Consider the following 26,539-nt stretch of genomic DNA (forward strand, 5'->3'; position numbering starts at 1 on the left):
CCCGCAAAAAAACTGAAAGCGGCAAAGGCGGATATGAATCTGCTGCGTGAAATCAAATTCCGCGTTTTGATGACGGCAAATTGAAAGAAGTGGCGGCGGAGAGGTGGCATCCTCGATGCTGACACTCGCAATCAGCGGCGTGCCAGGCAATCAAGGTTGGTGCGGGGCTCCAAAATCGTTCTCCGTTTCCAGCCTCTCCCCTCGTCGGGCTTCTCTCGGCATCTTTCTTATCGTGACAGATGTCGAGAGCCGGAGTGGCTCCTTCAATCACGAGTGTTTTTGTTTTTTTGATTGATTTATTTATTTTTTTTTTTTTTTTTTTGCTCCGAGAGGGATCTCGAGCTCACTGGCATATTTATCACGGGCAGAGTGTGGAAGGCTGAAAGGAAAGACAAAGCTTTGTTTTTCATCACCCAAGAAAATGCCCCATTATGCCACAGGTGTCGCTCCCTTTAAGCCACTTAACATTTCTGCTAATTTATTAGGCGAGTCTCACCTCCTGGTTTAGTAATTCCCTTACAGCCAATCCAATCAAATCGCCAAACGAAATTGTCAAATGGCTTTGCGCCGCAATTTCACGAGCTCCACTCGCCTGATGCTGCTTCCGTTTCCCCGTCAGTGCATAAACAAAAGGCTGAGAAAGCATTGATTGAATTTGTCTTTAATAGATCCACACGCAGTTTTATCAATTTAGCCTCACCTGGCGGTACGCTGCACCACCAGGGATGCCGATAATGGGCATGTCGAAAAACTTGTCTCCAATTTTTTTTTTTTTTTTTTTGTCGTCGGTGGCATACGCGTTTTCCAGCTCCCAATGGAGCACAAATGGTTGCCGGGGCAATGACGGGCCTCGCCGAGATGACCTCAACGCAGGTGGGGGTGAAACCGGAGAGCTCCTGTGGGACCTCTTGTTTATTAAGTTTATTTGACTTGACGAGTGACTGACTGCCTCGGCGGAGAGAAATTCAGGGATCGGCGTGCAGACCGCAGCCTGGCTTGCTTGCCCTCAGGTGACTTGTCTCTCAGAGCAGAGACTGAAAACCGCTAAGGATCACCGTACATTAAAAGTGATAGAATGATAAAGATGATAATGATAATGGTAAAGAAAAAAAAAAAAAAAAAAAAAAAAAGCAGATGACCTTTGCAAATTTGATGGCTAAGTGATTTTAATCCTCACCACAGAATGGAAACCAGGGCCGAGAGTAATAAAGGTAAGTGTCTGGCAGACGAAGATGAGGAGGCAGGTATGTGTGAAGACTGTGTGGGGCTATTTTATCAACTGGACTTTCGGGAAATGTCCCCATCAGTTGATTTTTTTTTTTTTTTTTTTTTCTTTTTTCTGCTAAAATAGAAATGCCGATTAAACCTACTTGGCAGGTCTCCTCTGCATATATCGTAAGACCAGGAAAACGAGGGGACAGAAAAAGGCAAATGGATACCGTGAGGTTACAGTGGATGGTCAGTTATCCCCCCGCCCCCTCCCCGAGGGCTCTTGTCGGAACAGTGGGGGCCTTTTTCGGCACCAACAGGGCCGCCTTTCTTCTGCCTGTCTCTATCTCTTCCCACGGAGGGCGTCTCAAAGGCTTTTCAAATGTGACATGTACCTGTACCCGGTAGATGGCAATACTCCAAATAGCGATGACGTAGCATCTGGGAAAAAAAAGATCCCGTCAAATGCCATCGGCGAGATAACCGGAAAAGACTTTTGCGAATGATAATAACAATAAGACAGCCAGTGGCGATCAGGCCCGGTGTCGCAACAAAAGCGGCGAGCGCAGCTGAACACGCGGCGGGAAATAATTATATAAGTGCAGCACGGTGACACACGATACAATGCGGAGGATACTGTGGCTCTTTTAATTATGCAGGAGACATCCAAAAGCAACAGCGGTCCACAACCTCTGGGGTGTAGCTGGGCAAATAGACCGTTTTAGAAGCTGTGTTTGTTGGGGAGGGGAGGTTTGAGATCTGGTTTGTGTGTCTGTGCCTGCATGTATATACAGTGTGTGCGTGTCTGTGGGTGTGTAAAATCACCCCGACAAAGCACCTCAATAAATGACCTTTTTTTTTTTGTCCCCCACCCCCCGCCTCCATGTTACCCTCATGTCTTCATGCTGGGCCAAAGGGTTTTCTTCTCTTTTGAGGGAGCAAACATAGAAGGTGGCTGAGGCTTGCTGGAGGAAGAGTCCAAAAAAAAAAAAAAAAAAAATTGGAAAAGTGGTTGGTGGAAGAGATAAAGTAAGGACGCAACATGGAAGGTGATGGAAAAAGAATACGTCCAAATCGGATCTCCGCCAATCGAAACACTGACTGGAGCGTGAACCTGAGCCCGTGACAAGATGTTGCCTCTTACTTGATGGGAAAGAGACACGTTTGCGATGCGAACTCTTAATCTACCTTGCCTCCTCTCTTCTACCAGATGAAAAGGCTGCCTTGTCAGAGGCGGAGAGCAGACCAAACGCGCCTCGAAGAGCTAAATTAGCCACAAACCAAACCCTTATGTGAGCTGTCTGCAAACCTCCAGACACATTAGCAGCGACTGGGGGGGGGGGGGTTTGGCCTTGGCCTGAGTGGTCGCACTACCCGATGAGCTAATCGAAACCATTACGGTCCCTTTTCAATATTGCATGTGAATGGCACTCCAAACCAAAACAGATCAATACTGCTAACTTGACACACATTAGCACCATAAAGGCAAACATGACTACTGAGACTAGCCCTGTCAGAACGCATTACGCCAGACAAAACACTGAGAAGGAACCAGAATACTTTTAAGAGGAAAACGAAAAAGAACACGGTGAAGCCTCTTCTTACCTGTTTGTTGTACTTGTTGATGGTCTGACTGCTGTAATCGGAGCAGTGGTCCGATCCCAGTGAAATGTTATCTCCGGTGCCAACGAACGTATTGGCCGGGGGCAGGTCCTGAACCGCCTGGTGCTTTTTGCCGGCCGTGGGCGACTGCGGGTGAAGCTGGACCGTGGGGAGCGGTGAGCTGGACTTGTAGTGTCGGGCCAGATCGGGACTGCCGGGACCGCCGTTGACGGAACGGTAGCGGCCCATTCCGGGGCTGTCTGACAGCTTCTCGTTGACTCCATCGTAGCGCTGACCGTTCGGCTTGGAGGCCTCCACCGTCACGATACTGCTGTAGAGTGGCTGCTTGGATTTCTGCTTGCGCTTGTCTTTTTTGGGCTTCTTAGACTTGTCGTGTTGCTGCGGCGTGAAGAAGTCTTCGTGGTCCTTCTTGCCGCCTCGTAGCCATTTTTATTCTTTGGGCGGCAGTAGCGGGCCATGACGACCACCAGGATGATGAGGATGACTGTCATGATTCCCGAAACAACACCAATGACTATGCTCAGACGTTGTTTGCTCAGGTCATAATTCGGGTCACCGGCGATGTTAGTATTGAGAGACGTGCTCAGGCTCTTTGCCACCTGTGCCTCCACAACAGTGGAATTGGAAAGAGTCTCGTTAACATAGACGTGGACGAGCGTAGTGGTGCTCTGGGACGGCTGCCCGCTATCGTTCACCTGGACCACAAGCCGGTGCAGTCCATAGTGCTTCTGCTCCAGTTTTCCAACCAGTGAAATCACCCCGGTAGCGCCGTCGATCTCAAACAGCCTGAAGGGATTCCCGCTGACAATGCTGTAGCTGAGGTCTGCGTTGATGCCTGTGTCGGTGTCCGTGGCAATGACCGTTCTCACTACGGTTCTGATGTTGCTGGAAGGTGGAAGGAGGGTGTAGGAGTTGTTTATAGGGAACGTGACGGTCGGTGCGTTGTCGTTGTCATCCATGACAAACAACGAGACCGTGGCAGTGGCCGACCGGGGCGGTTCGCCCCTGTCCATGGCTTTCACGCGGAACGTGTACGTGGTTTTCTGCTCACGGTCGAAGGACAGGGTGGAGAAAATGGTCCCGGTATCATTCTCAATTGAAAATATTTCTTCCTCCTCCTCAATAAAAAGACTCATTTCTGCATTTTGACCTTTGTCTGCATCGATGACTGTGACCATGCCAACGGGGCTGTTTGGCTCAAGGTTCTCTTTGACATAAAAGGTAAACACGTCTTGCATGAACTTTGGCTCGTTGTCATTTTTGTCTGCCACAAGGACAACTACCGTTGCAGAGCCCTGTAAGGTGTTTATGCCCTTATCTTTCCCGATCACTTTAAATTCATAGCGCTCAGTTTGCTCTCGGTCCAGGATGGTGTTCACACGGATGTCGCCGCTGTCCGCGTCAACTGAGAAGATTCCATTTACTGACGAGTCGAGGGAATAGATGATTTCCGCGTTCTTCCCGCTATCCGCGTCATTGGCGGCCACCGTTGTCACCCTCTCGCCTGGAGCGTTGTTCTCCGGGAATGACACCTCCACGACGTTCAGGTTGAAGACGGGAGCGTTGTCATTGGTGTCGCCCACTTTGACAATGAGAGAGTTATTGCTTGCCAGGCTGGGGCTTCCGGAGTCCACCGCCACTATGACGACGTTGTATTCCTGCACGGCCTCGTAGTCCAGTGGTGCCGACGTATGGAGGAAGTATTTCTTTTTGTTCTGCTCACCCTCCATCTCGCTGGCCGGTTTGAGTTGGAAGGGCACGTCACCGACCACCGTGCAGGTCACGATGCCGTTCTCGCCCTGGTCGCGATCTGACACCTGCACGAGGGCAATGGGCGTGTCGACCACGACGTCCTCGGCCACGTTGGCGACGCCGTCCTTGAGGAAAATACGTCCAATCTTTCGTATTTCTATGGCAGGGACGTTGTCGTTCTCATCCTTGATGTTCAAGACCACGGTGGCCTTGTCCATTTTGGGGGGCTGGCCTCGATCACGGGCCATCACCGTAAACCTCAGCTGGCTCACTTCTTCGCGGTCGATGCGGTGCAGCACACTTAGCCACCCCGTGCTCTCGTCCAACCTCAGCAGCCGCCGCACGGACTCTGTGGCTGCCCCGAACACGTACTCGATTTGACCGTTCACCCCCACGTCTGCGTCTGCCGCTTTGAGCTGCAGTATGGGGGCCCCAGGGGAGCTGTTCTCCTGCAGGTCGGCCTCATACACGCTCTTCTCAAAACGAGGGCTGTTGTCATTCACGTCGGTGATCATGACCCTGAGGATGGCCTGGGAGGAACGGGGAGGATTGCCGCCGTCCCTCACGCGGAGCGTGAGCTCGTAGGAGTCTCTCTGCTCCCTATCGAGTACCCCTTTAATGATGAGCTGGGGCTGCTTCTCGCCGTCAGTGGTGTCGGCGACTTGCAGCTCGAAAACGCTGCTTCTGCTCGCCCCGTCGTCAAATCTTCTCTTCCCCGAGTACGAGTCTCCCGAGGAGCGCCTGGAGTTCTCCACGCTGTCCTGAATGAGCTCGTACCTCTCGATCCCGTTCCTGCCAAAATCTCTGTCTGTGGCCGTGGGCAGCAGATAAAGGGTTCCGATCGGTCTGTTTTCCTCCACGGACAGTGTCAGCACAGGTGATGGGAAGGAAGGAGTGTTATCGTTAATATCTAATATGATGACCTTTCCCTCAAAGAGGTCAACCCAGCTCTGGGCCGGTCCAATGACTGACACCTCGAAATCAATGAAGCACTCGTTCTCGTCGAATATCATTTGGCACTGTTGTAATTTCTCACGGTCGATGCGTCTCTCGTTGGTGGTGAGCTCGCCCGTGATATTGTCGATTTTGAAAAAATCGGAGCCGGACTCGAGCGTGAATGTCACCTCGCTGGAGCCCGTGGCGATGCCCAGGTCGGCGGCCACATTGCCCACCCGCACGTCTGGCGGTCCCTCCTCGGCCAGGCGGTACCGGAGCACCTTCTTGGCGGCGGGCTGATGCACAAACTGCAGGATGAGCATGCAGTAGTATAAAGAGTCCACTGCGCCAGTAGTCCTCATTGCTCTCTTGTCAGTGTCCAACCGAAATGACCCCCTCCAAAAAAAAAAAAAAAAAAAAAAAAAAAAGCAGTTGCTCGTCAGGATGTTGGAATAAAACGCTGCTTTTCTGTGTGACACTTCTACATCACTCCTGCTGCAGTGGAAGGTATCAAGTTTCCCCTCTCTCCTCCTTTGTGAAATTAAATGACGCCTCACTGGTATTAATAACAAACACACACAAAAAAAAGACACTAAGGGGGGGGGGAAATGATCGGCGCTCCACTGAATATTCACGTGCGTAATTGGCGCCGGTCGGGGCAGCAGTAAGTGCAAGCAGTTCGCGTTGTTACTCACATTTTTCTGCGCGGGATGGCTCCTCTCTTTTTTTTTTTTTTCTCCGTGTGCGCAGTATTCCTCTGCGCTGCGATATGTCCACGCGAGTCGGGGAAAAGTGAGCGGGAGGTGGGGGGTTGGGGATCGAACCGCCTTGCTCAGGCTGCTCTCATCCTGCAAGTCACTTAGTTGTCGTCCCCGGCGCGGCGCAGCGAGGCTCCACACACTCGCGCGCACAGACGCACAAATCGGCGAGATTGGTGGGAAATGCAGCAAAAAAAAAAAAAAAGTAGTACATCCGTTGTGATTTTTCTTTTTTTGGGGGGGTTGGAGGGGGGGGGGGAGGTGATTGGATTCCTTAGTGGATGCGGCAACCTGTCCACTCGGCTGCAGAAGTGCGTCTGCAGCCTCTTTCTGCAGCAGCCGGGGAGGGAGGCGCAAATGATATTTCACTCTCTCTCTTTCTCTCGCTCTCTCTCTTTCTCTCTTGCTCTCTCTCTCTCGCTCTCTCTCTCTCTCTTTCATGGTCTTTCTCTCTCACACCTCTCCAGTTCCTAACCCGTATAGTGGCTTGGCTTGTGAGCGGGGGTTGCTGTCAGACCGGAAAGTGATATACAGTATATTTAAATGTTTGTTTTTTGGGATGGTGCGGGGGGGGGGGGGGAGTCATTCGTTATGACGGTGACAGGCTGCATGCGGCGCGTCAGACTCTGTTCTCGCCACACAAAAGGAACGCCGTCGCGATTGCATGCGGCGGCGCGTAAGGCGCCACTGTACCGACTTCAAGTGAGTTGGATTTCACGTTGTGCATGAGACTGATGGGGAAGGAGGGAGAGGACAGGGAGGTGTAGAGAAAAGGCATTGTTTGGATTCCAGCAGTGCTTGTTCCTTGCTTACTAGCGCCCTCTATTGTCGGATTCCAGATGGACACGGGGGGGGGGGGTGCTCGAAGGAAGAACGGCATTTTCAAGAGTCTGAGGCAGAGGGTTGTTATTTTTACATTTCCAATATCTGCATCTGCCTGACTCCGTTGTCGTTTCGGGGTACTATTTACGTTGTCACTTTGTGCCAGTTCCATGAATAGATCCAAAATTAAAATCATGGTGCGCTTAAAGGATGACAGAGGTAAAAAAAAAAAAAAAAAAAAAAAATTGACTTATCGGACCTATTGAGTCTTAACGTGTCGTATATCACAAACAAGTATTTTTTTTCCTGAAGAAAATGATCCCGGCAGTCCTTTCCAATCATATCAATCCATTAGCAAATAGCAAATGTTCGACATGAACACATCTCTAGTACCCCCAAATTCTATTCAATCACTCATTTATGAAGGCGTCATTGATTAAAACGCTTAATACGGTGTCGGCACTGTCGCATGTCAGTACCATTATGATATGACGGGTTTGAGTAGTTTGCATCAGTTATGCACTTGTAGGCACGTAGTTTGAAGGGTGACGTAAATTGTGCAGCTCACATTTATGGTGCCGTCTTTTTATTGTTAAGCACTTTTATGCAGGCGCTAATTTTTTTTATTTGCCTTAGCATAAATGATCAAATTAGACCATGGGAATGGAAAACAATTTTCTGTGCAGAGTTCTTTTTCCTTGACAGTTTTTTGAAGCGTTTGAGTTCTAGTGTTTCAGGGCTTTTGCAAGCAACCTGTACTACCAAGTACTATGTGAGTACTTTTGCCACACCTGATTTGAACCATTTCGAGGCGTCTCGGTAACATGTTTGCGCCACACATTTGTCAACAAATGATCAGGATTTTACAGGGACGGAGAACACAAGTGAGTCTCCACAAAGACACAATGGGTTGTATTTTCCCCTCATGGGAGCAGCACTTCATCAGCCAACCGAACTTAACGCAGCTCTGCTTACCCTTTTGATTCGGAAACTGCATCTTTGCAAAGGCAGACTCGCGGGCTTTCCTTTTTCGACGATGCAGGTGTACCTCATGAAGCGTCCACCGAGCATTGGGCAACGATCAATGCGATCGCGTTTGGTTCGGTAACATCCAGGATGATTTACGAGCGGTAGTCTGCCGTCAAAAAAAATTAAATAAATGAAACGTCGCCGCGCCGCCAGTCGAATCCTGCAGGAAATCAATTGGTCTAATCAATCCTCCCCCCCCCCCCCCAAAAAAAAAAGACAAAAAAAAGAAAAAGATTCCAGTCATGTTGCCTTCTAGACATTCTTGCCAAGCAATACAATAACCAGTGGCTGGATCAAGCAAGAAAACAACCGCAGCGTCCCCATGGCCTTTGAATAAGCAGATAGCGAGCGCGTAGGCCGATTTCGAGACTGTTTACACAACCTGGACCGCCGCAATCAAGTCCGATCGCTGTGGAAAGTCATTATTAGCGTTCCCCTCTGGTGGATGACTGGGGAAGGAATCCGTGTTCGGACTAGCAAACGTCTCGCCGCTGCTGTCCCTAAAGCAAGATGAGTCATTCTCCATCCGATGACTGAAAGTCTTTCCAAAAATAATAATAAAACCATTTTTTTTAATGACTTATTTGCATTTTCCAAGTAGAATGTAACCGGCTAAGAAAACAAGAATTATTATTGAAGTATCATTTTTCAAAGCTTGGAAAGTACATTTTAAGACTATTATGAGACTCAACAATAGTGCCTTATCTTTTTGGAAGTTCAATCTCAGTCATGTCTTCTTTTTATGAATGCAAATCAATATCAATAATGAATGCATATCAATAATTTGCCATTGCAACGTTCTTTTTCTTGACTTCGCCAGTTTCTTCTTTTTAGGAAATGAAGGTTGTGAAATTCAATAGTTTGAGCTGCATGATTTATTTTGCCATCAAAATACCAATAATGGCATTCATTATTGCTCGAGCACAAGAAAATAAAAGATGTGGAGTGGAATCTTTTTCATGGCCTTGAGTTTGAAATCTTTACCATTCCGAACGGTGATCCCATTAGTCCACTCATGATTCAAATACCTAGTTACATTTTTTTTTTCCTGTAGATAAAAAAAAAAAAAAAAAAAGCGGTACCTTTTAAAGGGTAAACCCTCATGACAATTTTTTCCTTAGCTGTCCGTTTTGTTTTTCGTTTTTTTTTTTTTTTTTTTTTTTGGGGGGGGGTTGGTCCCCTGAGCTTCACTCGGCGCCATTATATCCCACGGGAGGAATTACCGGACTTACCGGACTTTTGGTCCCATTCGCAGGACCAAGTGCCGTTTGACCGAGTTGATGATGACTACTCCCCCCCCCCCTCCCCCTCCCAATACATAAATATGTTCAACCGGTCATTAATTTCAGTTGTATTGTATGCATGGTAGCTAATGGAAGATGACCTCAAAATGTGCAAAAGTTCATGCTGTTACAACGGTTCCTGCCAACGGACTTCTCTGTATGTGTTTCCCATTCGGAGCGCATCGCGCGGATGTTAGTCACCCTCCCCGCACGGAGCTCAAAAAAGCCACGGGAGACGCGTAAACTGCCCGTCCACAAAGTGTAAAAAGTTGCCCGACGGCATCGCGGGATAGACGGGCAGCCGGCCAGGCTACGCTTAGGCGAGTCTTTGTTGCGCTGCCCGGGAGGTAATGTGTCACGGCATCTCCTGCTTTTGTGAGGAATCGTCACAACACGGTGTGACTCAACAGCCCCAGAGAAGCGGCGTTGAGCGCGAGCTGCTTCCACTCCAACTCCCCCCGGCGATTTTTTTTTTTTTTTTTTTTTGCGGTTTTGATTCTTTGGATGGCTCTGCCCCGTCTCCTTCTTGACCAGGCAGGAGCTGTTTGGAGGGGGAGGCAGGGTGACAACCAGCCAGAGAAATGGTTCAGGATCTTTCAGTGTTGCATGGAGAAAGGTAGTTGGAAAAAGGAAAAAAAAAAAACATCTAGTGCATCAACAACTTCGCCAAGCAATCAAGAACAGTATTGCATGTGTTCTCGGATCATGGTTTTTGCCATATCTTACTTAATGTTTTCAATGATTTCTCGCTCATCACAAGTAGCAGCGTGTTTACCGCGTGCGCCGCTTATCAGAAGCTTACGCTGGTCGCTAATGCAAATCCAACCCAGCCAACAAAATTGACTGTCGCTTTGCTTATTTTTTGGCTCTGACATGATAGCGTTCCAGAGAGCATAGTCCAAAATGGAGCGTGATAAATGCGTCGGCAGCGTTTGTTCTTCGTGATGACATTGTAGCGCCTGGCGATCCATAATCACCGCGTCTCGGATGTGCTCTGGATCTCTGAGGTGTCCCTGGCGACAAGCGTGTGAAAAGTCCCACTCGGAAGCGAAAGCGGCGATATGTTAGTGATTTCACACCAGTGTCATAAAAAAGATTTGAATAGAGCGTGATGCTTTCAGGGGAATTTTTCATCAATTCGGATCAGGTTGGACGTCTTCAACAGCAATTTTTTTTTTTGTCACAGTGTTTCGGTTGACGTATTTCTGGACACTGATCAGACTAAATTTTGTGCTGGTTTTGCAACTCCGGGTGGAGAAACGGATTCCTTTCTCAGGTTGTCGGTTGATTTATGTGGACGACAAGGGGAACAGGGCGACTTTACCACATTGAGGAGACGTTGGAACAGAGTGCCGTCAAAATGTTCGAATCAAGATCGATAGCTATTTCGTTACAAAACGTTTTTGTTTATTCTAGCAGATGTATTGACCGTTACTTTGTCACGTCAGTTTGTTCTCGCGAGTAACACAAAACCTGACATTTGAACTCTGGACCGGAACAGCTAAGGTTGGAAGAGTTCACTGTTATCAATGCGCCTTTTTTTTTTTTTTATTTCGAGGCATTCATGATTAAAAGGATGTTTTGTAGTTTTTGTTTCCCTGATACTTCACTGTAAGATTCTGTCAGACCAGTCGTAATGCACAAAGTGTATTCCAAAACATAGTGTGAGAGCACTGAAGGAGTGGCTTAAGAAATCGCGTCATATCTGATCCTTCAGATACAATCTCTTCACGTACCCCATAGGCGAATTACTGGACTCCACCGTACCCAAGATATCAGTCAAAAAGCGTTTTTGAGAGGAACAACCCAATGACAAAGCATCCTAAACCTCATCAGTGTTCGTGTTCAGTATTTTTTATCTCGTAATGTCTTAAGCAGTGGATAGCTTTGAAATTCTAACAAGCAGCTCGGTCGTAACTCCGCCATCAGGACAAGGGGCGTACACACTGTCAGCTTTCGTCGTCCCCACCCGTCCCATTTTATTCGCGCCAGTGACACGAGGGGCACCCTGGCCTTTCAAAAGCTCTTCCAACATCAAAAGGGGACAACTCAAAGAAGCCATTCAGAGGCTCCCTTTCAATGGGACCGAGCCCGCGGGGGCTCCTCTCAATGAATTGATACACGGCGAACGTGCTCAGAGGCCACTCGTATTGTGATGATTTTCAGTGTCAACACCGCACGCCCCCACCCTCAACCCATTGATCCTCGATGAGCCGGCCACTTGGCACGGAGAAAAGAGAAGCCCCGCACAATGCCTTGCTAATTCCACACCGTCCGGGCCCAAGAAGAAAAGCCAGTAGAACAGTGGACACATTATGAAGATCTTCGGAGGGACAAACGCGGCTGGATCGCCATTCTGACCAGGCCCCCAGGGGTCTTTGCCATGCATTGCGGTGAAAATAGCGCTCGTTCTGTGACGTCTTCTTTTACCGTGAGCGACGTGATGTCCGTGTAAAGTGGCGCATTTCCAATTCAAAGTTACTTTGTGCGCCGCTTCCGCTCTGGAGTGTGCGTGCGTCGGTTGTGACTTCCTCGCCGCCGTGTTTATCTGTTTATGGAGTGTTTGTGTGGCTGGTCCCACTGTTTCGGCAGAAAGAAAGAAAGAAAGAAAGAAGACACCTGCTTGGCTATTCCGAGCAGGCTGTCAAAAACGGGAAAAAAAGTGTTGGTAGGAGATGGCTGGGGTGGGGTTGGGGTGGGGGGGGGGGGGTGTAGCAGTCAGGCAGCCCGGAGATATATCTATTCTGGCTCCCCGCTTCCCTCAAGCTGCCGGTAGGAGACTTCAAAATGGCCCCGCTCCCTGCCACAGAGTGGGCTCCGGCCTGTCAAAATGTCTGTTGAGTGGAAAGTACAGACTGAAAGTTTCTTCCTCTCTCACCCTTCTCCTCTCGTTCTCTGCCAGTTTCTCACCGTCCATCCTTCACGCGCCGAAAAGGGCAGCGGACGTCTCACGGAACGCTGCTTTGACAAATACGCCCTCTGCCCCCCCACCACCTTTTCTTGGGCTCTCTGTCTTCACAGTTACCTGCCAGTCACGCGGGAATTCATTCTTTAATGAAGATCCATGGCACTTCCCCCTTGATCTTGCGTCTGAACAATCAATATTTTCTTTTTAGGAAATTGCAACACAATTTTCTACTCTATTAGAAAGTGCAACGTCAATAGTTTGCCTTTTCTCCAGGAAGCTCACATCATCGTACTTTTTCTATTTCGGAAAGTCAATCAGTAGCTTGCTTAGTAGATTTTTTTTTTTTTTTTTTTTTTTGGAATGCACGATATCATTTGGCTTTATGTGAATGTGCAAAAATAAAGGTCTCTTGGAAAGTGGAGAATCACTTTTCTTCTTGATTGCAAAGTACATCATGATCAACTGGTCTTCGTTTTTGGAATCCCATTTCCCATAATAGCATTTGTTGCAGACTAGAGCGTGAGGCAGCGACCCCTCCTCTTTATCTTATAAGTTGGTTGTGATAGCTGAAATTATTGCCCTGACATATTCATAATGTTCCAGGTCAGAAGCCATTTTGGTTGTGATGTGCCTTCTTTGCGTGCGCCCCAGGGTTCAGACAACAGCGGCTAGCAAACGATCGGAATGCTCACGTTGGGTTTAGTCTGGGCAGAACTGAGCCCAACCAATGTGATCTTGGCCCAAGCATCACGACGTCATTTCTGTGAGAGTCGGCTCACACTTCCTGGTGACATGCTGGCCCCCACAGAAAGGAGGAAGAAAAAGTTTTCTGACATCGTTGTGATGGAGCAGGTGTTTTAGGTGTCCAACGAGAATACAATATAACTATATATATATATATATGCGTATATATAACCCCCAAGGTTCCCCTGAACCATTTTACAAGTCAAAACGCCGTCAAACCCATTTTTTAAAGGTTGTCTTAAGGCCCAACAACTGCATAATGGTGGCCAAAGAGGCCAATGATCATTTTTCTTGAGAGGGGCACTTGGAAGATCTATTGAGCGAAATGTTCTCCCAAAGGTCATTTGCATTTCAGGTTAATATCACAGTCCTCCCATGACAACGTCTTCAATCCCATTGTGCCGGTGCCTTTCCCATTCTTCCTGGTGGCTTCATCACCTGTAGCCAGAGGGAGTCCTACCTAATGGCCACTTTTGTCTGATAATTGCTTATCTTGACATTTCAAATCGCCTCCCTAATTTGTTCTTTTGAATTGCAAAAGGGAAGCTGCTTAATTAGCTTTGATTTGCTGAGCTCATCATCTTTGCGTTGGATGAGGTCGGTGCAGAGTAGTACGCTTGACTGCAAAGCTGCTGTCGTCTGGGGTGGGGGGGGAAAAAAAAAACCCACAGCATTCTCCTTTTTTTTCTTTTTTTTCACCATTTCAATTAATTCCTAAATACCTTAAAGGTTTCTGGATCACAGCACACTCTGGTTCAGTGCACTGTGTTTTGATCATTTTCCTGAGCGCGAGGGCCGAATCAGTATTGGTATCAGTAATGGGACTTTTTCCCGACCACACGACCGACTTTTTCGACAACCAGCTTGGTGTTGTGATCAAAGACATCCCGAGACCCTTCAGAGAATTTGCTTTTCACCCTTCCGCGCCAAGACCGGGTCGTTTAACCAAACCCGCCCCGCAAACTTTCAGAAACGGTCAACAAACAAAAGGTTGACTTTTCTGCTTAATTTTATGCTCGGTGGGTGGCCAACTATTTGGATCCAATTAAAAAGTCAGTTTTCATGATGTAGTCGAGTGCTATTGGAAACTCGGCACACCGGGATATTCGGACAGGAAGGTGAGAAGTGACCGCCGGCAGCAGTAAGAAACGCCAGGCGTATGTTTGCCACGTTAACATGGGAGGGAGAAGTCAATGTCCTTGTGAGAGTCTAAAGATGAGTGATGCCTCAGACTAAGCTTTCAATCTCTTCACAATGCTCATCTCGGTAATAATTCATTCGGTAGCCGCAGAAATGGAAAATATTGATTTTCAATGAATAACACCCTCAAACCAGCATTCGCCTCAGCCCAAGTTTGTCACGAAAGTTAAAAAAAAAAAAAAAAAAAAACGTTTTTTTTTTTCTTTTTTTTTTCCAAGTCTATGCCCTCTCTGGAAAAGTTACATAAAATGTGTATTGTAAAACTAACAAGATTCATACTGTTAGTAGCTGCTTCAGTGTTTAAAGACAAGTTAGTTTCATCACAGTAGACAAGTCATATGCCTCCCACAGTATGCAGTCCATCCGTTATAATTAGCCATGTTTTTCATAGTTGTCCACATACTGTAGGTACATGTGGGTCAGTGTTTTGGACAGAATAACGTGATCGCGATTGGTGGACATTTGATCCGAGATTGAATTAGATCATCATTTTCATGCGAGGCTCGTAATATCCTCTGCGCCTGTTGATGTCGGGGCAAAACTGCCCACTGCGATTTTCGAGGATAAGAATCGCGCGTTTGGCAGATGGGATTAAAATATCCGGACGGCTCTTTATTCTGCGACGAAAGGATTAAAGTTAAATCATCCATTACCGAAAGCCATTTCTCATGAATACTTTAATGAGCGATATCCGTTCATTAGATTATGAAAATTCAGACAGATTAGGCACACAGTAATCAGGTGTCATGTGAGCAAAAAAAAAAAAAAAAAAAGCTTGACAAGCCTTTGGTAATAAAACTGTTCTCAAATAGTCGCAGCCTAGTTGTCCAGCATTTGATCTTCAGCCCTCTTGCGTTTAAATCACTTTACTGGTCCCCGGCCACCACACTCGGACTCTCTTATCTGTCTGCCACCCCCACGGCCGGCGGTACGCACCTCTAACCTCCGCCCACTCTCCCCCCAGGAGTGCAATCTGTTGTCCGCGAGTATTGATCAGGCACACAAGGTTTTGATTAGCACACTTGGCTGGATGAGATTGTGTTCCTCCATTCCAGTCTTTCTCCTCTATTGGCTGGGGACGAGTTCACTTCATTGGCGTCGGCGATTGGATACACCCCAGACTACCCGTCCGCCCCCTGCAGGAAAAGATCCAACAAAGCGTTCTCACTTGACTGTTTTTCCTATTGGTTTTGTCACACTGGGGAGTGGCTTAAATAAAGTGGGGAAAAATGCGTGTGTTGGGGAATAAAGCGCTAGTGAAAGGTTCATCCAAAAAGTATTCAGTGAAAAATTTCACTGGTACTTTTCGAAAAGCCATCCGAACAAAAGGACATCTGCTTGAAGCGATTGGAAGTCGATACGGCGCTTCAATCAACAGGGAAACTTTTTCTCATTTGCAGGAGAAAGGAAGCCTTGTCGGGCCTTCTGACATTGCAGCCTAAAAGCCAGTCACCCATTGGCCTATTCACCGGTCAGCCAATTAGGTCCTGCCGGTCAGGGATTAATACCTACAGTTAAGGCGACCATTGTGTGCCAACCAAAGCAATTTCAGGCTTTCACTCACTTGGAGAGCTTTTATCAAAGGCAGATGAAAGCTTTTGGTTATTCACTTGAGGACCCCGCTCTTATATTTCTTTAAGAACGCCGCTTAAATCACAGTCACCCCTAAATGGCAATGGAAAAAGATGACTTAGTGATTCTCAGTCTGGTACTGGTATGCAGCCTCCGTCCAGTGGTACACGACCGAGTCACTGGATTAAATGTTCAAACTGTATGTTTGTCATGTGACAGTATCTTACTTTTCCTTAATCCACTGCCGTACATACAGTTCAGTTGTATTTCACGTAAATTGGCATTTCATCTTTTAGAACTTCAGCCCAGTTTGATACACTTGAATTGAATCTTCCTACAAAGTTTTGAGAACTGCCGAATCAGGATTTTTTTTTTTTTTTATCTTTAAGACAGTTTCACTTTTCCCCCCTCACATGGGATGTGAGTTTTTGGGTACCATCGCAGTTCCTCCTCGTTCCGGGTGGAAAGACTGTAAACAGTGTCCCCCACTGAGCGCAAAACTCATCAGATGAAAACCGGGTGGCGTGGAATTCAAGAACGTTCCACTGCTTTTGTTCGTTAGTTGCACGCTTGCTGCGATGCACGCTGGGGGGCGGGGGGCAGACTCAGACCACCCATCCGGCAGATGTGGCGTAAGACTCTCCAAACTGGCCCGTCAGTCCGAGGGGAGGAAGGAGGCGGGGAGACAAACAGAGGGATCAGGCCGGCAAAGGAATTATTCCCCCGGGGTATCACTTTTGCCGTCTCACTCACTCCGCCGATGCTTTTTAATGTGTGACGCTCAGGAGATTGACAGGCCGTGTAAAACCCTGGCCCACGGGAGAAAACGACAACACGAAGCCAGATTCGTCAAAAAATGCTGAGATAGGTGGTGGTGGGTTAATCACGTCACGCTGTGTTCCAATATGATCATACATATTGGAGTTCGCCAGCCAATCACAAAGCGAAAGCAGCATACGCTTTTTTTTTTTTCTTTTCTGCAGTTGTCAAAGGTTGAACATGTTTGATAAATTAATTATCAGGCCCTCTTAAGGTCGTTAAGCGTGCTCGCAAACTGCCCATCAAGATTTAATGATCACGCGTGACGCTCACGTGCCGAGCCATTTGGCTTTTTTTTTTTTTTTTTCGTCGGCAGATAATGGAAGCTCCTGTCGGCGACACGCAATTTGCTTCTTCCAATTTAGGCACGGTCGTCGCGCGCTCGCTCGGATCTGTTAATCAAGGCGTCGCGGGACGCATTAATCACACGTGAGAGTCGACTCGAACCGGTTGCGGGCCTGGCGCGTGCATCATTAGCATGCAGGAGTGGCGACGCAAACGGCGCGAGGACGACTTTGTTCGAAATGCAAAGCAAACCTTGTCGGAGTTTATCGGGATTCCGTTCCCAAAGCGAAATTAAATACAGTAATGCCAATAGCACAAACAGATCGCGCACGTAGGCAACTTAGTAGCGAGTAGTTGCGCAGAAAATGCAATTTGCGAATCGTAAATTGAGCGCAAGTCTGAATGCTGAAGCTCTTTTGGCACATTAGCCGCAATTGCATTTTAGGGCCTGTTTTAATTTTTAACTGCTTGTAGGGTTTTTCTTTTTCCAAGGCCACCGTAAGTGTGAGTGTGTCTGGATCGTTTAATGCAACATTAACGGGGGCTTCATAATTGCCGGTCCATAATATACTTACAACAGAAATTATCAATGTGGCAGAACGAGGTGTCGAGTCACCTCTTTTTTTTTTTTTTTTTTTTTTAATCCACTGACTTTCTTCTCAGTCGGGCGCACCTTATTTTTCGCATACCATTTTTGGGGTACCGCATTTGAAGAAAATGCAACCTCGTCACAAGGAGTTCCAAGAGGCCAATTACATAGCCCGGATTAAACCGCAAATCCCGAGCGCGATGAGAACCAATTGCAATATCCGCGCGGTATCCTAGCAACCATCAGCTTGCGGATGCTTGTTTGGACATAGTACAGGATGATGTTGTTGTTGTGATGGGAGCCCAAGATATGGGGGGGGGATCAAAATAAAGCGGCGTGAGGCAAAGAGGGTGCCGAAGCGGAGGAAAGGAAAACAACACATAAAGCGACAGTGGAGACGTACTGATTAAGTGCGAGAGTGGCGCAACCGTGGAGGGCTCGGGAAGGAATTAGGCAGCTTAGGGGGCATTATGTCAGTGTACACAGGATTTAGTGTATAAATATGGATTGCGGCCCTTCTCTTTGATCGGAAAACGTCACCTTATAGGCAAACTGGAGCTCGGTTTTGTTCTTGAGGCGCTTATCAAAGCCTCCCCGCTGCTTTTTGAGAAGGCGGCCACTCAATCCACTCGCTGAGGAATTCAAATGGGATTTGTGACGGCCAAAACGGTTCGTTGCTGCGTGGGGGACGAGCCGGACTGTTTACGCCACATCTGCCTGTTGCAAGGAAAGTGTCTGAGTCTCCGGTTGTCCATTTTAAAATGAAATACATTGAAAAATTAAAAAAAAAAAAAAAAAAAGAGTTGTCCTGTATGTGCGAGAGCATTTCAGATGTTTGAAAAAGATTTCAGCGTGTGATTTATGCGACGTAGTTGCGTGTCACGTCATTGTGAACAGTAGCGTCCTCGCGAGGGTACGTCAAGTTTTTGTACGAGCAGTTTTCAGTGGCACGTATGAGAAATTTTCACGAGCGTGGCAGTGGCGTGGATGAAAACGTTTGTTGTGAGAGGGTGACTCACTCAAGGCAAAATTGGAATGTTCATAGTGTCCTTGTACGCCTGCTTGATATCCACGTGATGCAGCCACGGCTTTTCCCATACCTGGGATGTTTTTTTTCCCCACAATATTTGATCCAAAAAGTGCAGGGGGGGAGGGGGGGGGGTTTCCTCGTCCCCAGAATTGCTATCATCCACTTTTCCTGCTGCACTGTTATTGCCAGCAGTATGATATGAAGGATACCGTATGATTGGTCTGAAATCCCACACAGTCCTCCCACGCCCAAACGGCGCCGTTTTGCACGGCGAGCTCTTGGATTCAGGTGCCTCGGTAAATAGGGCCATTGTGTGCAGCGTGTAACCCAGAGGCTTTACTCCCATCCCTCCCCAGCGCCGCGTGGCGAGGCTTATGCTGGCCCCGCTCTTCGCCGCCGCGGTGGAAAGAATTCGAGTGTTACGGCTCAGCTTTGTGTTGAACGTTGGAGGGTGGGGGGGACAAATCAAAGTTCTAGACAAGATCCAACAGATCCTTTTGCATGTTTTGTCCATTAACCGCTAATTCTGTGCCTCGGTTGGCCTACTGCAGCTCAAACAAAATCTACACCCTCCTGGCCATTTTCCCTCTGGCAATTACATTGTCTGCTTGGTATTCATTCAAACATTGAAGGGGGATAGGGACCAAAGTCTGATGCAAAATATTTCTAATTGCCTACGTTAGTAGTTGAAAACCCGAAACTCCGCTTCCGCTTTTCCGTGATGCTTCTTGCACCGAAAGCTGTTTTAATTGAGCTTTTATTTATCTGAATGCTTTTAATCATATAAAAAGCATTGAGTTACCTTGTGTACGAAATGCGCTCTACGAATACATTTGCTGTGGTTCACTGCATTAAAATTCAAATTTGATGCGATGTTTTGGATTTGAAGAAATGTGCGAGAACATCACAGGGATCTCCGGGTTCATGTCCTTCATGTCCTGAAACGCTTGCGTTTGTGTCAAATCCGACTTTGTCGCTTTTTTTTTTTTTTTTTATCTGACTTTCTCCGCTTCTCCCAAAGGGGTCGAGGCGCCAGAAAGTCACAATTGCGACAACACAGCGAAGCAAATGAACATTTCGAGGGCGACGTGACGCGGCCCCGTCCCGGCCATGACTCATCTGAACGGAACCCCCCCTGCGGGCATCGAGGGCCTCTGACGTCTCTGCTATCCTTTGCCGTCCTTCCCCTTGTCAAATAGTCTGTGCCCACGCCGCTGGCCTGAGGGAACAGAGACAAGTCTGCCTTTCTCTGCGAGCCGCCTCTCTTTATCTTAACTTTTTTTTTTTTCTTCTCCCCCTGATCATAATTTTTTTTTTTTTTTTTTAAAGTTGAAATACTTCTTCCCACCAAGAAAAACCTGCATGCAAGGACACGATCAAAAGGCTCTTTGAGGGAAGGAGCGCTGTTTAATTAGTTGGGGTTTTTTTTGGTCTTATTCCCATGTAACGAAACAGCACAGTTCGCCTACGATGACAGCTGTTGTTCAGTGGGAAGTTAGATACATCGAGTATTTGATACAACCCTGAAGGCATTAGATGTGGTGAACAGCAGCTTGTAGCATTGCCGCGCGAGCAGTGGCTGGCATGCATGTAGGCAAACCCTCCCAGGGCTGTGCGGGGTAGCTGAAACCCCTTCGACAATAACATCCTGCACAGTAAAGGCCCCCCATTTGACACCCCGTCAATGGAAGACAGGTGCCGCCAACTTTGCCGTGGACCCTTCGGCCAAGCTGTGCCCGCACTCGCTATCCTCCGTCATTGGCGGGAAGTAACAAAAATACTTCACTGAATCAGTACTTTAGTGTCCTTTTCCAATATTTGTGCTCTTTGAGTTGAGAGCGTTAGCAGCTTTATGGTATTCATTGACGCTTCCCCTCAGACGGAACGAGAGCGGAATAGAACGCAACCCGTGAACCCGACTAATCCCGAGCCGTCTGATGAGAGTGGTTGTTTCCCACTCCCGCTTTGTGGTGATACGGTTCACGATGGAACAGATGCCAGTAAGTGCGAAGGCTAATGAAGTAGCGGCACAGGGTTCGGAGTTCGTACCCCGTCGGGCGCTGCGGAGACTTTGACTGGTTTGCTTCTGCCGTGCCCTCACCCAAATCAGAAGAGACAGAAGGTCGTGGAGGGCTCTGCGGCTTCAGGGCAAAGAATATTAATTGGAGATTGGTGGGGAAAACCATTTCTCTCAAGTGGAACATCAAAGGCACTCGATTTGATTGATACAAGTTATTTTGACCAATATGCCGTCGATTACCATAATCAACAAATAGAAAAGCAAGGTGCTTCCTTAGCTTAGCTTACTTCAAGCCTTACTTTGGACCTTCAGTCGGTTTGTCCTGAGGAAGATCTGCAGTGAGCCGGGTCACAAACTCCTCCACCTCCTCCTCACTTAATAGACGTGGCGAAGTTTCATCAAAGCAAAGTTGGAGCCGCCCATGATAGTCAATCACGTTGTAATCAGTCTTCCGCGTCTTCAGAGAATCACGTAGTGCAAACGTATCTTGATGGGATCATCCGAAATTGTGATTATAAGTAGCCTACGACGGGACAGAATTGTCCACCAAGTTTTCACCAGCCTGTTAAGGGTACGTTTAATAATCCTCAATTCATTGCACGTCTTGAGATGAATTACTCATCAATTTTGCATGGCCGATCATTAGTGCATGCTTCATTAGGGCCCGCCAGCTGTTCTGTGAATGCCCAACCCCGAATTGATGGCGCGATCAGGCGAATTCTCTGACACTCCATCCCCATTTGATCCAAATTACAAGTGCACTCAATGAATGGCACAATGCTGACACGCACCAGATGTCTCCAATGCGCGTTTGGCCACGCGGGAAAATCGTACGGTTGCTTTAAAACGAATGCCGATTTGGTGAACTGGCTTTACAGTGGAGCCAACTTGTCGCCACGTCGCGACATGCGACAGCCAGCCTGGTGTTTGCAGCACGAGCCACGAGGGATTATGGGTAGGAGGCTTTAATATCTGATTTTAATTAGCAGTTTAACACAGTGATCGCGCCTCATTAGGGAACTGGGGCTGCTTAGGATGCACATAAATATGCTGGAGAGACTGAAAAAGAGCAGAGAAGAGGTGACAGTATCCCGTGTAAATATGCGAGCTGCTTTTTCCATATTGCAAAGCTGCTGTGTGACCTGTTGCCACCTTGCTGCTCTTACTCGTCAACCTCATTTTTGCAAGGGAGTGGAAGGGAAAGCGCTGCGATGCAGATTATAATCCTTAAACTGGATGTTGCTGCATCCTCAGATGGTCCTGCCCAGGCCTGCCACTTAACGATTTTGGCTGAGTGTATCAAATCTGTGAAAAGTCCTCCTCCACAGCACAGGATGAAAAGATTAAGGCATTTTAACCCCTGGGAACCCGTTGCACTTTTGCTCCCACCGTCCAGGAATTAGCCTGCCTTTTTCCTTTTGTGTCCGTGGGCTCGTGTTGCCAATGTCACAAGATGGCGGGGGGTGCTCAGTGAGGCTTGGCCTCTGCACCAGAGCGCTTTTATTGGCGAGGTGAAAATGGGACCCTCGGTGTCGGGAGCAGCGGAGGGAGGTGACGCTTTGGGAAAAAAAAAAAAAAAAAAATCCAGTGGTCGACCCGTAACGCGCCACTGCTCTTTTTCTCTCGCCGCCCGTGCGCCTTTTCTTCTTTCTACTTGAAACCAGACCCGCTCCCCACCGATCGTGAGTACCGCCAAGCTGTCTGCATTCAAAAAAAAGATGCATTCAATCCACTTTCAATCTCCTCAATTTAGTTCAGGTGCAGCTCTCGTTTTGTCGGTCTGGAGCACCTCGTCAACCCTTCGTGTCGGTCCCCCCCCCCCCCCCCATCACACTTTCAGAAATCACAAAAACACACAAAACATTCTGCATTTTAAATATATGTTTTTCGGCCCTGCCAAAAATACTATTAAAGCTTTTGTTGCTCAGAGTTTTGAGGGGAAAAAAATGTGGTGGTCATCATCATCCCCTGACCGCAACTCCATCGAGAACTTGTGGGGTTTTCTATCAGAGTAGTATAGACTGAAGTCACGCGTAAGTCTCACGTCTCAACTTTCAGGTTGAAGATAGTGGGACCCAATGTAGTCTCTGACAAAGGTCTAGTAAGTCGAATCGAGTCCCGACTAAATTTCAAGATAAAAATTGTTGATCAACTCTATGAGGCAATCTTGGGATCCTCAAATTTCCTACATTGTGTTGTGCACGCTGGTTTGAAACTCTATTTTAAGTCATTGTGTACATTTTTTTGTTGTTGTTTGTCCGTTTTAGCTATCAAGTAATACAGTTCCTGAAAATCCTTCATAAAGCTACTTAACGAAAGACCAGACAACATATGTTCCGCACTTACAGGAGATTCATGAATTTGTGCTATTAATAAGTGATGGAAAGTTTAAAAAAAAAAAAAATACTCTAAAGAATCCATTAAGCCGGAGGATACAAGGGGAATTGGGGCTGAGATTATTGGAGCGAGTTGAGTGAGTGACAGCAAGGGGATGCGATCCGTTGGGCCAGATGTTTCCAGTCTCTCATAGCATGTTTGTGTCACAAAGGCTAAGTCTAATGCCTTCATTTGATAGCCATATATCCGTTCCCGCTTTATTAAGACCCTGGGTGTCCTCTAGATATAGATCGGCTCGTTCTCAACTATCCCCTGGATGTCGTGATGGGTATCTGTCCACTTTGGTCCCGTGCAGACATCGGAGAAGCTGAAATGCAACCGGCAACCGCCGTTGACATTTGCAGAACCCTGGAAGGCCTGCGCTGGACATTATCAACTTTGAACTCGGCCCAACATACACAACGCCAACGCCTTGACGTGCACGCGTCCTCGATGACGGTCATTGATCAAACTGTTGCGTACCAAGACATTTTAGTCCGTGGTTGTTCTAGCAGCTAACTGGAACATTTTGGATACCATTGCTCTCGTCCACATCCATTTTCTGTCGGGAAGCTCATCTGAGAGTTGCATGATGCAGAAGAGTTTGGAGTCTCGAAACTGCTGGATTACAACTACGTGGCTTGATCTGGACGGCGGGTGTATTGGTACAGGCGAGGCAAATGTATTTGTTTAGCGCCACGCACAAGGGAAAGCCACAGCGCTTTTCAGATGCAAAGAAATAAATTGCAAATAAGATGAAATGTAAAGATGAAAGTTAAGCTAAAATCCGGAAAGAAGGATGAATGAAAGAGAACATCACATCATAAAAGCAAGATGATGAACAAGACGGTGTTTTTGATTGAAATGTTCCGACTATTTGAGCAGGTCTTGGACGTTATTCGTTCAGGGACAGAAAAAACAAACACTGCTAATTAAAATGCACACATGAACCAGCTTTACTTTTGTCAAGTTTGATTCGAAGATCTTGGATTCTCAAGATGTTTCATAGCTATCTCTTAAAATGGATCTGTATGTGAGCTGTTCTGTACTTCCGCCCTGGAGTTACAAAATTGTGGGTCGAATGGAGATACAGTAATACCCTTACAGACATTGTCTCGACCAATACTTGGCAACTAGGCTGGACTAAGTTCAAGAGCAAAAGAGCCACTTTGAAGCGGCCGCAAATTAACACTAGTACTTTTTTGGAATCATTTCAAGGGGAGACTTGATATTGTGTCTGGACGTGTCACGTCCGACAACGCCACACTAACAAATGCGATTTGCGTAATCGGCGGCGATAACGCTGCATCCCGCAAGTTACAATACCGTAGAATCTTTTATGGTCGTTAATGTTCAGTGTTGGTTGTGGGGGATGTGGTTCAGTTAGGCGCAGGTGACTTTGCGCAAGGACTGCGGCAAAAATGTTACAGCTCAGATTTTCTTGTTTTTTTTTTTAAAAAAAAAAAAGATGTACGCATATGATTGCTCTAAAGATCAGTCCGCAGTGTTTGTTCGATCAAAGTGATTTTGTTTTTTGGCCTTCAACTCAAAAGGGTACCCTCCTCAGTCTTCCCTGAACCTCATTGAGCTCGCCTTTTTAACACCGCTGTAATTAGTTTTGTTTTTTGTTTTTTTTTTGTCCAGCCTCCAGCCCCAAGTGTCTGATTTTTGTGGGCCGTGTCTTCCCGGGAATCGAACCTGTCTAGCAAACGCAAACAAACTGCGTCGTGCAACTCTGCTAGTTTTTATGACCCCCTGCACCCCATCCCCCCTTGCGGTTGTTTATCAAATAACGTTGGGGTAGTCAGACGTGCAGCAGACACAACGTTTCAGGACACCTCGTTTTTTTTTTTTTTTTCCCCATCATTTAAACTGCCCCGGCTCTAATCGGGCCGCGCGTTCAATTGTAAAGAAAAGTTGGAAGAGTAATGAACGGGGGCAGGAGAACAATGCAAGCGGTAATGCATCCTGGCAGCGGGGATACATCGCATTAGTTAATCGGAAGTTGACCTCGGAGCAGAACAACTTGTGGAGCTGAAACAAGAGACCGCGACAAAGCCCCCGTCCACACTTGTTTGGAATTACGGAAATGAAGATGCCATCTGACTGATACTTCTGAATACTTGCAAGGCTCATCGAATTCTGTTAAAAAAAAAAATAAAGACATAAATAAATAGATGGATAAATGTGTCCATTTTAGGTTCAGATTTTACATCTGTGACGCGTGTAAGGTAGGAGAAACAAAGCAATTCCAGAAGTCATTTGAGCTGAGTCGGTGATGCTCTTGTGATAATGTTCGTGCACTTGTTTGCTCGTGGGAGTGTGAGGGTGACATCAACAACGTTGGGTTAATATTCCCAAGACTCGGTGGGAGCTCCAGGCAGGATCCTTGTTTTTCAGTGTTGGGACTTTGTGAAAGTGGGTGCGTGTGAAACTGAGAGGGTTCGATGTTCGAGTCGGTTTCAGAGTACAGCTTAACAGTGTGTGTGCGAGACGAATTTGACTCCGAGAGATAACGGTTGGGAGTGTGAGTCGCTAATAATGTGGAAGTCTGTTTGAGAGTCTGGGGGGGTGAAAGTGTGTTTGTGCGAGTGCGTCCGCATGGATGGCGTCGCCCACTCGTTTATTCAGGTTTCTCCCCGATGTGCCAGCCATCTGTCGGTTAGCGATTGTTTGGCCACCCGAGGAATTGATTGAAACGTGTTGCTTCAAATAAGCCATCAGAAGTCAAAAAAAAAAGTGAGGAGGACACTTTATTGGAAGCAACCACGTCAGCGTCGCCCCCTGAATGCTAACGGGAAATGCTTCCAATTAGCATCAGCATCAATTGTCTTTCATTTCATAGTTTATTTTCCCAAGTTGCCTACTGAACTAAGGAAGGTGAACTAACTAAAATTTCTCCATTGTGGATGTCTATTCATGAAAATATGTCCAAAGTGATGAAAGTTGGAGCGGCATGATTTTATGATGCTGTTACTAAATGCAATTCACCCTTTGAATGGCCCGACATCCCAGTAGTGCTCTCCTCTGCAGATAAATATTCAATCTTTATTTACCATTCTTTAATTGAGATGGTGGATGGCTGGGTTTAATTAACCCTGGTTGGCGATAAATGCTACAGTAAATGTCAAACGTCTGCCAGAGCGTTACTGCTTGAAGTCCCCCCCCCCCCCCCCAGGCCTCTTCTTTGCGAGGTGTAAAGCAACATCTTGGCTGACCCGCACTGTCTGTGGCGGTGTGATGCCGGTTTGTCTTATTGGGAGGGGAAGAAAGATGCACATTATAGTATCTTCAGCCTGTAGTGAGACAGCGGGATCAACGCGCAAGACGTGACTGAAGCAGAGGGCCAACGTTTATCGCAGCGCTGCCGAGGCTGCGGAGTCCAAATCAGCAGATTAAGCAATGTAACCCTCGCGGCACCTTTTCCAATTTTGTGAACCCGTCCGGTGTTGAGTACCCGCACTTAACCCCAACTGTAATCACAGATTATTCAGAGAAACAATTGTATTTTTTTTTTTTTTTTTTGTGTGTGTTGAACTACAACAAGGTCTGACTGCGTCCGTTAAGGCGGCCGCACAACATGG

The 26,539-nt window shown here is 47.2% G+C and overlaps 2 protein-coding genes across 7 annotated transcripts in view; one reads left to right on the forward strand and one right to left on the reverse strand.

Annotated features, from left to right (window-relative positions):
- pcdh7b (protocadherin 7b) overlaps nt 1–6,472 on the reverse strand; it is an 84,077-nt gene extending 77,605 nt beyond the window's left edge. The window contains 2 exon segments of the mRNA XM_061808847.1: nt 2,815–3,248; nt 3,251–6,472. Of these exon segments, the coding sequence (XP_061664831.1) occupies nt 2,815–3,248; nt 3,251–5,882 (3,066 nt within the window). The 5' untranslated portion in view covers nt 5,883–6,472.
- focad (focadhesin) overlaps nt 1–26,539 on the forward strand; it is a 369,017-nt gene that overhangs the window by 173,241 nt on the left and 169,237 nt on the right. The window lies entirely within an intron of this gene.

Source organism: Syngnathoides biaculeatus, chromosome 21 (assembly GCF_019802595.1).
Source record: "Syngnathoides biaculeatus isolate LvHL_M chromosome 21, ASM1980259v1, whole genome shotgun sequence".
Classification (NCBI taxonomy): domain Eukaryota; kingdom Metazoa; phylum Chordata; class Actinopteri; order Syngnathiformes; family Syngnathidae; genus Syngnathoides; species Syngnathoides biaculeatus.